The 15,621-nt window shown below is 45.6% G+C and overlaps 2 protein-coding genes across 8 annotated transcripts in view; one reads left to right on the plus strand and one right to left on the minus strand.

The window, feature by feature from the left end:
• The window catches only part of Pdgfrl (platelet derived growth factor receptor like), a 54,113-nt gene extending 53,611 nt beyond the window's left edge, over positions 1 to 502 (plus strand). Inside the window, exon 6 of the mRNA XM_075986581.1 lies at positions 36 to 502. Coding sequence (XP_075842696.1) covers positions 36 to 224 — 189 coding nt within the window. The 3' untranslated portion in view covers positions 225 to 502. The remainder of the gene's footprint in view (positions 1 to 35) is intronic.
• A 123-nt stretch (positions 503 to 625) lies between these two features.
• Positions 626 to 15,621, minus strand: part of Mtus1 (microtubule associated scaffold protein 1) — a 127,640-nt gene continuing 112,644 nt past the window's right edge. For all 7 annotated transcript variants that reach the window (XM_075986575.1, XM_075986577.1, XM_075986574.1 and 4 more), the window contains 7 exons: positions 12,124 to 12,338; positions 10,969 to 11,074; positions 9,903 to 9,976; positions 9,706 to 9,801; positions 7,703 to 7,819; positions 3,859 to 3,956; positions 626 to 3,244 (listed from right to left, as the gene is read on the minus strand). In XM_075986575.1, coding sequence (XP_075842690.1) covers positions 3,031 to 3,244; positions 3,859 to 3,956; positions 7,703 to 7,819; positions 9,706 to 9,801; positions 9,903 to 9,976; positions 10,969 to 11,074; positions 12,124 to 12,338 — 920 coding nt within the window. In that variant the 3' untranslated portion in view covers positions 626 to 3,030. The remainder of the gene's footprint in view (positions 3,245 to 3,858; positions 3,957 to 7,702; positions 7,820 to 9,705; positions 9,802 to 9,902; positions 9,977 to 10,968; positions 11,075 to 12,123; positions 12,339 to 15,621) is intronic.

Here is a 15,621-nt window from a genome sequence, read left to right on the forward strand (position 1 = left end):
CCTCTGGCTTCAGTCTGTGTGGCATCTTTAAATAGGACGAAAGGCCCGTCACCATTCAAGACACCTGGAGACTGATCCACCGAGGACTGGGGCACACCACAAGAATCTCCCAGAGTGTCATCACTGTTGAAGACTTTGAGACGATTGATGCAGGATATTATATATGCACGGCTCAGAATCTCCGAGGACAGACAACAGTGGCCACCACTGTTGAGTTTGCCTGACTTGGAAAGTGAAGTACAGTCAACCGATGGAAAGCCATCTGTATATACAACGTCGAGGTGCTTTTTTTTAAAAGAGCTTTGTGGGAGGCCAGTACCAAAGGCCAACCGCTGCCTGTGGGTCAGACAGACATCCAAAACAAACGGAAGTCATCCGTCTATTAAAAGAAGTGCTAACTTTCCTAGAAGAAAAATGTATTTTGATTACTTTCAACCATGTTTCTCATTTTTATGCTAAGAAAACATGTCAACCACTTTGTATAATCATTTCTATTAAATGAGCAAGATTTTATAAAAAAGGTGTAAGCTGTTTGTTGTCTCCTTTGGCTTGTGCATACGGAAGGGCTTGACAGCAATCTGTGGTACCCGCTCCTGTTCAACCGCTTACAAGCAACAACTCGAGATCCAAGTGCTTAGATATGCCACTTTATCAAAGCTAAAGTGAGTTCATTTATAAAGGTATCAAAAATCACACATTTTTACATTAAATCGCCACACCGAAAGTACTCATCTTAAATTTCTCAAACAATTTAGCCTTAACATAACATAGATGAACAGAGTAAGGAAGGTTCAGCTTTGGCTAGATCTGTCTTCAAAAGAACTTGAGACCGCAGCTGTTCCAATTTTCTTACACCATGCAGAAGAAATTTGCTTCGACTAGCCAAAATTCAGCATTTGAATTTTGAAAAGCTTAACCGGTAAACTCAAGCTCTGCGCAAGTCAATCTCAGCCCACAACAAACACTGGCACTGGGTTGGGAGTTCTGTACACCAGCGTAGGGGCCTGTCTGAGCTGATGAGTGTTGAGAAGGGTGTTTATAACATAACCTAATGCTTTGAAGAGTGAAGTATGTAGAGGCTGCCATCCTTACAGTGAATACTTCAGCGTTAATTATTTGATCAAAGTAAAATAGACTTTCCGTCGCTACAAACTACAGTTGTTCACACAACCTCATTTTTAAGATGTGTCAACAGTTTTGCATCCTACATGAAACGTTTAAAAAAATAACCTTGAAAGCTCTCTATTTTGTTTCCTATCTTCTCTCGTCTTCTACCCTCTGAAGGCATTTTAACTGCTGTAAGAGTGACTTCCCAAACACTGAAATGTCTGGAGGATGGCAGGGAATCGCATGAATTTTTATCATAACTAGAGCATAAATGATAAACCCAACTTTGGCTAATGTCGCTGGGAACAACGTGGGACTGGGAGCAGAGATATTCCAGGAGTTGGCAATGACGCTACAGCCTATTATCAGAAGCAAACATGGAAGGTTACATACATCATAAACTATTGGCGATTAGAGACTTCAACAAACCACTAATAAGAGCATGCGTCATGAATATCAATTAACTACGCAGTGAACAGGCCCGCTACGACTCGGATAGCCACCTCTAGCATCCCAGATCTGTCCTAACTCCGGGGGTTATTAGGCCAGCCATTGGAGGCAGGTTCGTAAATACTGACATCACGGCACTGACACACATGGGCAAGCGGGGATGGCGAGCCACATCTATCCCCTCTACCTTTCCCGGCATCTTAGAGTCTGGGGAGGCCGTAAGTGAAATTCTGAAAGGAAAATCAAATGCAGTGTGGAGGAGTCGCCTAAGCCACTTTTCTCACTCTTTGGCTGACCCCTCAGTGACAGGAGGCATGCTCACAGGGGCCCTTAGGTGGGCATCACCGCTCAGACTCTTCTCCTCTTAAACACGAATCGTTGGCTTAACGAGGTGCTTCTGGCCATTCGTACATGCTGAAGGCCACCTTTACTGACTTCCCTACGGGTTTCCAAGATTTGTATTCTCGGATACAGATGTTGGCTTATGGGTTCAGCACCTCGGAGATGAGCTGGCTCTGGAGAAGCACTCTGTAATAAGGGGAAAGAGGTAGGAGGTTTGCTTCTGTGGCTCTAGATGGGGGGAGGAGAGGCAGATGAAAACTGACCTCTGCGCAGACAGCTTGGATTTGAGGTGAAAATGAGGCGGAAACCACCGTTGGTACTGCCCCCTGTTCTTTATACAGATTTGTGTTTAGAAAAATTAGCACGTAGCCTGAGAAAATGGATCGGAGTATAGTAACTAGGCTCATAAAAATCTACAGGCAAAGGAAAACTGGTATCAACTGGCAAAACTAAACACCAAAACACTAACAGAAATGTACACACAACAACAAATCAAAAGGCTCTTCCTGTCACAGCCTAGCCCTGCCATGTCACAGTGCCGAGTGGAGTCGGTGGTAACTCAAGGGCTATTGCTTTCTCTTCTATGGCTTCTGTTGGCATGTGGACACTGGTTATAACTTGAGTAATACAGAGCCAGCTATATTCAGCTGTTGACTTTTAATACAAGCAGAGAGGGCTGTGACAGTCACGTAACACACCAGTACACCCATTTCATCCACACACACACCCCTGCCCACAGTCAAAATGAAATTTAAAAAAAAAAATCACAAGAAGGTGTCTCTGGTGAAGAATATTATAAAGGTTATAAATCTTTATCTTAATAGGCCCCTGAGTTTCCCCTTATGCTTAGGTGAAGGAAGGCAAAAGAACAAGTTTCCCTTGTTCTGTAAGTGCTTTGTGCAACTGTGTCCACACCGATTCCAAAATCTATTTTCGGAGGAGGCTTTTGGACCAAGTTAAAAGTCTTCCCCCAGAGCCCCCGACTTGTAAGTAGCCGATACGGTGGTGGCTGCTTTCCAGTTATCCTGTGGAAGTTTCAGAAAGCTAGTTCAACTCTTGTTCCCACGAAAGGGTCAGTCCTGCAGAAGCACACCTCAGAGCCTTTGGAGACTCTGCCGTGTTCCGGAAGCGTCATCTGGGCGAGATGCTGGGGCTGGAGAAGGAACCCGAATTCCTGGGGGACTGGAAAGGGATGGCCGCGGATGTGGGGGATCTCTTGGGGCTGCACAGGTCCCCGTTGTGCAGCTTCCACAGTAGCTCCTCGTTCTCCATGGATAGTCTCTTGTTGACCTTTGACTCCTTCTCCAGGGACTCCTGCAGCGCTGCCTGCTCTGTGGAAAGTTGCCTTGGAAAGAAAACGCAAAGACCATGTGGCATCCAAGCCAAATAGTAGCTCTTCCTGTTTAAATATGAAGGTGCAAGAAGCGTACTTGGGGAGAATAAACAGGATCTAGGCGGGGGTCGTAGGTTTTTTTTTTTTAAAGCCAAGAAACCCAAATACTATAGGAAGGCCAACAGCTGGTGGTAGAGGGACTGCCTATCATGTGTGAGGCCCCTGGCTCGGGTCTGTGCCCTAAAAAAGGAAAATGAAACACCCAATACCAGAAGTGTAAAGCCTGGCCCAAATAAATAATCCCCTTAGTAATAATGGGCAGTTCTAGCTTTTGGGGCAACTTCCCAGGAGGCAGTGGGGTGCTTGCACAAGGCTTTGGCTCTGTGGGTGCCTATCTTAGCTCAAGGGCTGTTCTCTGTTCACATCTGTGATCGCTCCTTCCCTGAAAGCCTCATTATGTCGAGTGAGCTCCAGGTCGGGGAGAAGGTCTAGGCCACCTTGGTAGAAGCATTGGACTGCTACCTTCAGAGGGAGATTGGTGCCTCTCTCTTTCTGCTTCGCTCAATGCCAGGGAGCAGCAGATGTTCAAGGATGAGAGGAGGAAAAAGGGACTCTTGTAGTTTTACCTGGAAATGGCCATGTGTTTGTCCATCCGCGCTTTCAGCTCCTCGTTTTCCTGCTGGAATCGCTTCAGTTTGTCGACCAGTGCAGTGTTATTGTCCACCTTGGCGTAAACAAGCGGTTACGGTCACAAGCGAGGGAATAAATAAATACTCGCAGCGATTGAGTGGGGGGGACTGTAGCGGCACTCTCATGCCACGCAGCGATTGAGTGGGGGGACTGTAGCGGCACTCTCATGCCACGCAGCAAGGCGCTGTAGCGCATCGGGGAGAGTCACGATAGAAAACCTCTCACTCACAAACTGATCCGGTGAGAGATTAAAGCATAAGACCCACGAAGGCATGAATCACTGACCATGGCGGCGAGCTGATCCCCTTCCAACTCCTCTCCTAAAGTATGGTTTATGACTTGTTTGAGAGGTGACGTCACAGCTCAAAATTAACCCCAGGTCCCTGTTGTGGCTCATCCGCTTGGATTACAGGGTCTGTCTAGGTGGAACTCTTATTTTTAAGACAACGTTCATGTCCAGGAAATGTTCACGACAAGCCAGTCAGATGAAATAACTTTCTAGAAAAACATCTACAGAATAAAAACAGGAGGAGCTAGGGGGAGAAACACCTTGAAATGCTTAGAATAAAACCTTCAAGATAAAACCACAAACCGAGGTAACTTGGAATTAAAAACAGTGGCAGTTGACCTGAAAATACTATTCTACCAATGTTTTGTTTTATAGAGGTAAAAGCTCGACCTTTGACGTCACAGAGCTAACTACTGACAGGGCCGGCTCTCCGAACAAAGCTTGCTTTCTTAGGCAATGTCCTCATGCTAAGTGTGATGGTTAGTTTGCCGCTTGACACCACCTAGAAATGTCTGGGAAGAAAGCCTGGATGAAGGATAGTCTCCATCAGGCTGGCCTGTGGGCATGCCACGGGGCGGGGGGGGATCGGCTTGATTGCCTAAATGTGGGCAAGCACTATCTGGCAGTGGCTGAGACCCCAGGACACAGCAGAAAGTGCTTGCTTGGCCCTAACCCTCGCTGAGATTTTATCTACCCTCTTGCTGCTGCTGATTCTGTCTCTGATGGTAGAGTCAGCTTCTTCAGGCTTCTGGCGTGGACTCATGATCAGGGGCTCTCCAGGATCCTCCAGGTGGCCTCTGGCACCAGCGTGGAACAGCAGTGGCACCTGGCCTTGTGGGTTGGACAAGGCTCTCGGGCAGCTACTCTGAGCTTATTATGTAAGCCAATCTAGCAAACCCTCCTTTAGCGTATATCCAGTCAGCTCTGTTCCTTTAGAGGAGGAGCCTACTAGACTAAGTGTTCTAACTTCGTTAAAGGCCGGGAACTCCTAAGTGCACCATGTGGCAGTGGCCTGGGTATTCCCGTTGTCATAGCAACCTATCCTCCTGTGTTATAAACAGCAGTGTAAGGCTGACTGATACGGTTATGATGCCTCTTAGTCGGGGCATAAAACAGAAATATCGTGGCTCACTAGAAATTAAAACATGTTTATACTTTACAAAACAGTTTTTTTATCACCAGAGATCTGATTAAGTTCAGAAGCGTGAATGGAAGATGGGGCAACAACTTATTAACAGGGTCTCGTGAGTCATCACTGCCTGCCTGCTGAGCGGGTGTAGCGGGACGACCTTTGCCAAGGCGGGCTACGTGTACTGGGTGGGGCTTATTAACAACCAGGAGTTTCTTGCATTCCTGACCAGACCAAAAAAAAAAGGCCACTTCCTGTACTTCTGGTGCCTCCGAGAGGGCAGAGGGTGAAGAGTCCCAGCTGTCCACGTCAGCTACCATTCTGACCCCTACATGATAGATGGGCTGTGTGCTCTCGCGCTAGAACTGGGCTGGACTTCAAATGTCAGTTTGGAGACTGCCTCGGTGGCTTGGGAGAGGTTACGCTTCATGGCGGGTGGAGGGCAACCATGAGCCTTGCCAAATCATGATCAGAACTGAAGCTGAGCAACCACTCTCGTTCCGTTCTTAGGGAACAGCGGTTGAGTTGTTCTAGGCCTGGTTTACAGCCCATGTTGGTGTCATTCACTGAAGCAGCCGAAGCGTGGGGCTACCCTGTGCCTGCACTCAAATCAACTACAGTGAGCCCTCACCCGCACACCTCTGTCCCGGGACTGTGGGGTTGACAGAACATTCCAGATGGGAAGGTGGTTGCTACCTGTGCGGCCATGCTTGCCTCCATGGGGGTGAATGCCCACAAAGAGAGACACCCCCAATCATCTCTGTGAAGCCACCTATTCCAAGGGCCACGGAATCCACTGGCCTGCCAAGCATCAGTGTGGGAGTGAGCCCCCCTTGTGAGCTTACAGTCTCAGATGGGCCACAAGTGGACCACAGTAATGGGCCAAGCAGCCCCAAACAGCAACGACTAACCAACCTGAGCAGACACTAGGTTTTAAGAAGTCGGCTGCACAGTGAACGCAGGGCATCTAAGAAACACTCGTGTCTGACTGATAAACATGGATTGTTCCACCCACCCCTCACCCTCTGGCCACTACATATGTGCTTCCTATAAAAATTATTAGCACATATTCATGGTACATGGTAACCAGACTTTATGGCGGCATTTTTGTTCCAAGTGACTCGTGTACTTTGACCATATTTAGTCTCCGCTACGCATTCCTTTCTCCCCTTGCTAGTCCTCATTCTCTTCCAGTGTGGTCCCCCTGGTCTCATCATCATCTAGACTCCACAGATGAGAGAAAACAGGGTTTGTTTTTCTGGGTCTGGCTTATTTCACTTAACTTGATCATCTCCAATTCCATCAATTAAGTCTGCAAATGACATAATTTCATTCTTCATCATGGCCAAACAAAATGCTATTGTGGATTAAAAAGAAAAAAAGCCTTCCCCCGACTATTACCACATTTCCTGACAAGGTCAAGGAGGTACCTACAAGTTAATTTAAGCCTTACCTCTCTCAAAAAAGCAGCTAATTATCTCTAGGAAATAAAACACCAAACTAAGCCGACCCCCCAAACTCCAAACAAACAAAAGCCAAACAGATAAGAGTGAGCACCAGGCTCGCTATTGTCCAGACTGGTCTAGGTTTAAAGGAGTCACCCACAGCTAGGAGGAGGCAAGAGAGGAAGCATTGGGTGGGTGGGTGGTTGGCAGGAAGCTGGGAGCAAAAGACAGCTAAGAGCCAGGGTCACTTAAGCTGTTCTGACAAACCCTGCCAGTTTGGTTTGTGTCCTGACTAGCACACCCTGTGTTTCAGGGCTGGCCCAAGGCTGACAGTATACATAGGACACACTCCTCAACCACAGTTGTGAAGGCTCAAATTCTAATCATGGTTTTCAACAATGCTTGCTGTTTTCCAATTGGGCTAATCTTACCAACATGATTCTTTTTTTAAACCATTTTTTAATTCTTTAAAAGATAAGGAATTCTACTAGGTTATATTATTGTGCTAATGAGATTATTTGATATGTCCACCTGTTTCTCCTGTTTGGAGTGGGTGGTGCATTAAAATATTGGTTTTAGAGTAATTCAAAGTTTTCATTAGGCCAAGTTAAGATTCTGGGCTATTGAAATATGAGCCTGGTTTGTTTGCTACAGTTTTTCTTAAAGTAAATATGGCTTTATATGTATTCCATAAAAAAAAAAAATAAGTGTTCTAGAAAGCTGTGCTGAATCAGCCTCTAATAGATCTGGACAAGAAAATAGCCTCTCTGACCCTTTGTGTGTTTTCCAAACACCATGAAGGACAAGTTAGCCCAGACCCATAGCTCTAGCGCCATGGGCTCCGAGTCCCTAGCTCCTAGGTGACACCGTGTCCCCCCCCCGGAGGTGCTCAGTCCTCCACCCTGGAAGAGACATACCAGCTTTTCCATCTTCATCAGCTTCATGTCCTGCTGATGCAGCTTCTCATTCTTGATCTCTAACACGGCTTTCAGGCTTTCGAGTTCTTGCTCCAGATACATGACCTGAGGGTTTTTCTGGAGGAAACACACCAAGATAATTCTCTCACTTACGCCACACGTTGCACAGTCCAGCTTCTTGTTAGACAGACTCTCTGAGTAGACGTAAGTGACTGACTTCCTTTTGCCACTTTTTTTCTTCTAACTTAGGTAGGGTCATGCTATGAAACCTAGACTGACTTGATATTTACAGCAATCCTCCTGCCTCGGTTTCCCATTGCTGGGATTACAAGCATACACTGCCATAACCAGCTAAATGTATGTTTCTTTGCGTTGTTGTCTTTTCTGAGACAAGGTCTCAGTCTATAGCCCAGGCTGGCCTAGGATTCACACAGCCTAGTCTGGTCTTGAATCTGTGGCCATCTTCTTGTCTCAACTTCCCCGGTGGCAGAATTAAAGGGATGAGTCAGGATGCCTGGCTTAACTCTTCTAGCAGTTTCAAAGAAATAAAGAGTTCAAATAAATTTGACCTCAAAGATTTTGGTCATAATATTGACAACAAACATTTTATTTTTCTTAGTTGCTTAATAGGGATATAGATACTGCTTTCATCAAATCTCCTATTAGAAACAAGAAAACCATTGCTTACAACATAAAAACAGCTCTGGATAGAGATGGAGCCCTCTCTAGTCCTAAACTGGAGTCTGGAGGGGAAAAAAGGCAACAACTTTCTCTAAGCAAAGTCAATCTCTGAGGAGAAAGACAGAGAAGACTCTGGGAAATAACGTACAGTGATTTGTTCTGAGCCCTTGGGGTTTCCTCATAGTTATGTCTGCGTGACCATATCTCTAGGGCAGTTGTAACCTACTACAGAACATACACAGCCTCCCAAAGGGACACTCGTGGTACCACCAGTACGGGGCATCCCCCACACCCTACTGACTGAAATTCAACTGAACATCTGACAATTCGATACAAATCATCTATATCCGACTATTGGCCAGATGTTAGATCAAAGTTTCTCAGACAGGACTCAGGGATTTAGATGATCAAAACAACCTCCTGGGGCAGTCGTTCCCTTCTGGAGGAATCCTGGTGGAGAATCAGAGACTTGCATGTGCTTTATCCCATTCTCCAAAATTCTTTATTTCACAAAGGGAAAATGTGTTCTGTGGGTCAAACAACCTGTGTTGTAAAGGCTGGGAGGGGTCCCAGACCCAGAGGGGTCAAAACAGAGACCACACAAGTATCTTCAATTCCAGGTTCTTCAAAAGTAAAATCCCATGGGGGTCCTTAAAAGGACTTTGGGAGACACCTAGGTAAATCTCCTCATACTCATTTGAGAAAAGTAATTTCCTGTCAGCTTCTAAAAAATACTTACTTTATGTGTGTGAGCACTTGCCTACGTGTATACATGTATGAGCTGACAACGTCAGGCTAAGGGGAAATAATCACAAAAGACTATGTATCATATGGTTCTCTGGAATGCAAGCAAATCCATGGAAACAGAGCAGAAGGGTGGTTTACTCAGGGCAGGAGTCCTTTGGGGAATGGAGAGTTACAGTTGAGGAGTTCAGGTCTCTCTCAGGGAGATAAAAACGTTCTGGAATTAGGTACCAGCCATCAATACCACACAATGTCATCAGTATGCTATAATACTAAAGTTTATGATTGTGTAATCATGATAAGGTAGGCTCTTTTTTATATAGCAAAAAAGTTTCTAGTTTTGGATTTTTCTCAATAGGTAGCTCAGACCTCTGGATCTGAATCTGTGTATCATTCGGAGGTTGTAAAAAAAAAAATCAATGAGCAAAATTCTTTTGTACAACTAAAATAAAACACACAGCTAGCATGAAGAAGACTCTAAACCACAATTATGTCTCTATCCACTAAAGAATCAATTGACTCGAATTGGCAACTGAGCAGAATAAAATCCAGTAGCAACAGGGGAATACACAACTCACCGAGTTTGCCTTCTCTCTGGATATTCGCTTCTGTTCCTCGGATTTCAGCTTTTCATTCAGGGCATCGTTTTCACTCTTCAGGTCATTGATTTGTTTCTAAGACACAAACGGTACCACGTGGAGCATCAGACACCAGAAAAAGATCAAAGGTGTAGTCCACACCATCCGACAGCACCGCACCGGGAGGGACCACTCACCTCTAGAGATTCCTGCTTCTCGTTAAGTAGATTCTCAAGAGACTTCTTTTCCATTTCATGGCTTTTCTTGATTTCTGGAAAGAGGGGGCTTTGTTTTAATGTTTTTTTTTAATAAATCACAGCCTGATGCATACAGATGTGGAAGCTGATAAAGCACAAACTACATTCCTTTCCATTCATTAAGATGTGATTCTATAAATTAAGCCACATCTTCTTAGAATAGTTTTACTAGATAGGGCAGAGATTTTGGGTTCAATGACCAGAGGCTAAGGAAACCTTCAAAAATCTCAGAATGAAGGGTTGGGTCTCAAAAGACAGGCTTTTGATTTCTGGTCTTTGTGTGTGTGTATGTGTGGGGGGACTGTCTTCTTTATAGTATTACAGGAAAAAAATCTAAAACTAAGCCCATTCCTAGCAGGGGAAAGACAATGTTTACTAAATGTGCCTGTGCCAATCACGTTTGTCTCCCATGGTCTGATTCCACACAGCTCCCTCTCTTAGGAGAAGTCCCTCACTAAAGGTCGCACAGCTGGTTCAATCATACATCCCCGCTACTCTGTGAGCTGCAGAGGCTCATGAGAGACAGCCATGGCACAGCTGACCTGTCCTGAAAAAAATAAAAAAAGGGACGGGGCGGGGATGGCTTCTCATTCCTTCCTTTTGACTTCAAGCTTTCCAACAACGGTAAGGTCACAACAGCATCTCTTGTCCTTGTCCATCCAACGCCCCCTGTACGGCACCACAGCCATGGTGTGCAAGACTGCTCAAGCCTGGATTCTTGTCAGCGCCGTGCTGGCTACCGACACCTTAACCTTTCCAGGACCTAAAGTAGCAGCTGCCACTGTCCAGAGTCTTTGGAAGTTGATCCTGTTTACTGAAGGCCTGGCATCTCTAACTAACCATTATTTGCACCCTTAAGGGAACAGGGCACAAAGAAAACCAAGAGGCCTGCCAAGCGAATGCCACAGGGTATTCTGTGCATGCGACAGCGAGGAATCCCTTCCGTTTCAGGGACTATGACGCATTTCAATTACATCTCCACCGAAGTGGCCAAAAGCACCCTTGCCTGAAAGGGAGGTCTCATAGGTTTTCTTCAGCAACTCTACTTTCTCTGAGTGGCTAGCCTCGATTTCCAGCTTCGTGGTTTCATGGGCAGCATTTAAGTTGTCAAACTGTAAGGAACAAAGAGAACGGTAATTTACCAACGGGAACAGGAGTGCTAAGCTGAGCACCCACTAGGGATTTCATTCACGTGCTCACACCCATCTAATGGGTTTCTAGCCCATGTGTGGAGCAGCCCACTCTGGGGCTTGGCCCTCCCGCAGCTCCCCTGCATCCTCGCCAGGGAGGAAGATGGTCCAAGCTCTGCAGGGTTCAATGACGGTAATAGCCAAGTCCTGCAGAAGCAGTGAAGCTGTGCCTCACAGATCCGCCTCAGCCCCACGCCTGGCACACTGCCCACTCTGCCTGGCATATAGTGGGAACTGTGCATATAACTAAGTAAAAAGCTAAACAGGGAACCAAAAATTCAGTTTATGATAATAATGAGGAAATAGCTTATTAAAAAGGCATTTTTAAAAAAAGTACAAACAAGTGGCTTAGTAGCCAAATACCAAGATGCTCCCAAGGGGACTGTTTGGGGGATATTTCTATCCCTTCTTTAAAAAGATTTTTTTTTGGGGGGGGGGGTACTGCTAGGGATTAGCCAGAGCCTTGGAAATGCTTTCAGGCTCTCGCTGCATCTCTGAGCTCTGGTCCCCATTTATGTTTTATTTTGAGACAGTCATACTAAATTGCCCCAACCTCTCCAGGTAGCTAGCTGGTGGGATTACAGAATTTTTTTTCATACTGTGGACTAAAGCCAGGGAGTCACTAAAGCCAGGAGCCATTACTTCTGTATCACCGAGGTCATATTCGGCTATTTTCAGTCTTTACTTCCAGCCAGGGACTAAGTTACCCGTGTTGAACTTTGAAGTTTCTCTGCAACCGAAGCAGGCCTTGATCAGTCTGCTTCAGCTTTCCGGAGTGTTGGGGTTATAGGTATGTACCACTGTGCCTGGCTACTTCCCTCTTCTTTTAACGCAACATTGTTTCATCATAAAAATCCCAGAAGCTTTCCCCCAGCTAAACCAAAAGGCAAGGGATAACTCATTAAGAATGTAGACAGCATCCAAAACTCCAGCAGACAGCCTCGCCCAGAGCAGCCCAGCAGGGCACAGACCTGCTCCTGTAGCTGGGTTTTATACTTTTCTGCCTCCTCGATGTAGATGTTCTGAAGCTTCTCGCACTCTGCCGTGTAGAATTCCTTCAGGCGGTTCTCCAGTTCTGTCCGGTCCGTCTGGTGTTGCTGGTTTAGTTTCTGGACAAATCCTTCATATGCTGTTTGTAAGTCATTCCTGGCCTTTTCCAGCTTCTCACAGGTGCTTGAAGCTGCGACTAAAGAGGACGTAAAAAGAGAGAAAGAGCCTTTAAATTTGCTCAGTGTCTGACACACACAACATTTACACACCATTACACAAACACGCTACCGCTTCACTTATCCTGTGACCTGCACTGTAGTTCAAATAAGAAATGTCCATCAAAGGCCCATGTGCGAAAGGCCTGCAGTGCCACTGGCGGGTAGTGGCCTTAGGTCACCGGGGCACACCTCAGCACAGAACATTAGGATGCTGTCCCTTCCTCACTTTCATTCCCCAGGCATGAGGCAAATGGTTTCCTCAACAGTGTGCTCTCCCTGCCGTGATGGCAGAAAGGAGCGGCATCAAAATACCTCCAAAATCGTGAACCAAGATAAATCTTTTCTCTCTGTAACTTCACACACAGGTAATGCGTTTTGATTATTGCCTCCATTCTCCCACCTCGGAGAGCCCCTTCGTCCGCACAGTGCCTGTCCTTTTACAGGACTTATGTCACTGTGCATGCTGTCCTCGGGGTTTATCCACACTGTAGCTTATGCCACAGCTGCCTTTCCTTTAAGGCTAAGACTCTACTGTGTGTACAAACTACATACTGATCCACCGATAGCATGTAAGCTGTTTCCACCACCTGACTACACTGAACATAGGTCCTACATTAACATAGGTACAGCAACAGCTGCATGCTTCCTGCTTGAATTTTCCTATGTTTATATCTGGAAGAAAAATTGCTGTTTCATAGGGCTAATTCCACTTTCAGTTACTAAATGACTTTACAATGTAATGAAGCAAGATTTCCTTTCTCCAAATCCTCACCAAAACATATTTTTTTAAAAAAAATATAACACAAGGAGCGGGTATATAGGAAGGTTTGGGGAAAGGGAAGGCGGAAATGATACAGTTGTAATAATCTCATTTTTTTTTAATTTTAAAGAAAAATATATACAATATCCATCTTAACACATCTGAGGTGAGACATTATGATTTTAATTCATACAGTGGGGCTTTAAGTAGAGTCACTTTACAAATAGATTGATAAACTTCTACTATAAAAGACTGAAAACTTCACTCCCACACGATCTATATCTAAACAGTACATACTGTACCTTGGGTACTAAAAGGTACACAAAGAAGAGCCAAATGTGGTGGTGTGTGCTGCGTGCCTGCAGTCCCAGCATCCAGGAGGCTCAAGCAGCAAGATCTTTGAGTTTGACACCAGCCTGGGCTACATAGCAAGGCTATCTCAAAACAACGAGCAGACAGACAAAAAAAACAATGCACAAAGCAGTAATGTTGGAGGGATGAGCCAAAATGGGGGATGAAAACCAGAGGGCAGAGGCATCCTAGAAAAAATTTGGGATTAAATACTGTAGGGCTCTTTTTCTTTAAAAGGATTTAATAAAAGATAATGGATGGCTTTCTTAATTGCTATCAAACACCCTCTTCACACATTTCTTAATTAAAGTGTTTATCAAGGAAGCAAAAGAGATTCGAGATGTCCAACGTTACTCTATTACACCTAACACTAGTTTCTGCCAGTTGACCTTCCAACATGTAGAAACAAGAAGGGTGGACGCCTTCCCATGAGGTCCCTTGTGTGTCTCAAATTAGCTTTTTATATGGAAAAAAAATCTATAAAAATTGCTTCATAGCCAATTGATGAGGAGATCAGTTTCTAGTAAGGGAAATCCCGTTTTTACAATCTCATACATCAGCAAATAACAAGCCAAGATGGCCCAGCTCATCCAATAACTCACACCAGACACAAGCGTCTTGTACACAAGCCTCTAGAATAGAGCATCCCGGCACACGCAGTACACAGCATCTCCGTGGACCCCACCCCTCTCAAGCAGCCTGTGTCTACTGTGGGTGCACAGGGCTATTAAACGCTACCCCTGCCAGCTTCCTGCATCTGCTTATACTCAGACTACTGTCGGCTTGAAGACATAATTGCAGAATGTTGGTGTTTAACATCAAATAGGATATGCAGAAATCCTGTCCCATTAACCACTGGATAAGGCTGTGTTTGCTTTGTCTAAACACACGGAAACCAGTAGCCCAAACAGTGTGCAGCTTTGCTGGCTCGTGTGAGCTCTGTGAAGAGGGAACAGATTGGGGGAGGGAAGGGGACTGGAAAGAGAAAGCGAGAGATTGGACGGGGGAGTGGGTGGTTTACTGCTGTTACTTCCAACAAGCAAAGGGCAGGACAGGCCCCAGAAGGTGACATCAGCCTGCAGCTGTGCAGGGACCTTCTGCTGTTTACAATGCTGTGTACAACAGCTGGACTACACTTCACACTCACAAATGGCTTTAGTTTCCACAGACAGCCCAGGCTCTGAAGGAAGCAGTCTTTGGCGGAGAGACTCCTGAATTCTTTTTTAGAAGGATGCACATGTAAACATTGTGTTAAGGGCTGTCCGGGTGCTTGCTGTCGTCTGCTGAGACATACTACATGTGTGCAGTGGGGGAATAAGGACTGTGCCCCACATTTTAGGCTACACATTTTCCCTGGCTTCTCACAGCACGGAGAGGTTACAGGACCACCCGTGCTGGCTCCTGCCCATCCTCAGTCTGCCTTCTTCTTGCTTCTTTGCCAGAAGTCCACTGCTTTCAGTTCATCTGACAACTAGTAAGGCTAAAACAAAGGCAGAGAAGGCCGTCCTGGATTAAGAATAAGTGACCGGGGAGTTTCCTCTGCTGCCAGGAATAACTGTTTTAAAGAAGTTACTACATGAATAGAAAATCCACCCCTCACTTCTACCCCCCACCCAGTTCCCAGACAGGGTCTCACAGGAGCTCTGGCTGTCCTCGACCTCACAGAGATCCGCCTGCCCCTGCCTCTGAGGTGCTGGGATTAAAGGTGTGCGCCACCACTCTTGGCTTAGAAAATCTACTGCATAGGTCCTTGTTTGCAAACATCCCATTGGCTGAGTTTTAAAAGCTTGTGCATGATTAAACACACACAGAAGAGATACTTGATGTACTCTTGTAAGGACACATGCTTGCAAGCTTTAGAAGCTAGCCCCAGCAATCTAACTTAAGAAATTTAGCCAGATCAGGGCATATTGGTGCATCCCTTTAATCTCCCGCGCTTTGAAGTCAGAGGCACATGAGTCTACATGAGCTAAACCACAGCATGGTCTATATAGTAAGTTCCAGGACAGCCAGAACTACAGAGTGAGATCCTGTCATTCATATATATATATGTGGTGGACACATGATATCCTGTCTTTGGGAAGCTATAGTAGGAGGATAGGGAGTTCAAGACCAACCTGGGATAAATGAGGAATTCAAGACCAGCCTGG

The sequence above is a fragment of the Microtus pennsylvanicus genome, chromosome 9 (assembly GCF_037038515.1).
Source record: "Microtus pennsylvanicus isolate mMicPen1 chromosome 9, mMicPen1.hap1, whole genome shotgun sequence".
Classification (NCBI taxonomy): domain Eukaryota; kingdom Metazoa; phylum Chordata; class Mammalia; order Rodentia; family Cricetidae; genus Microtus; species Microtus pennsylvanicus.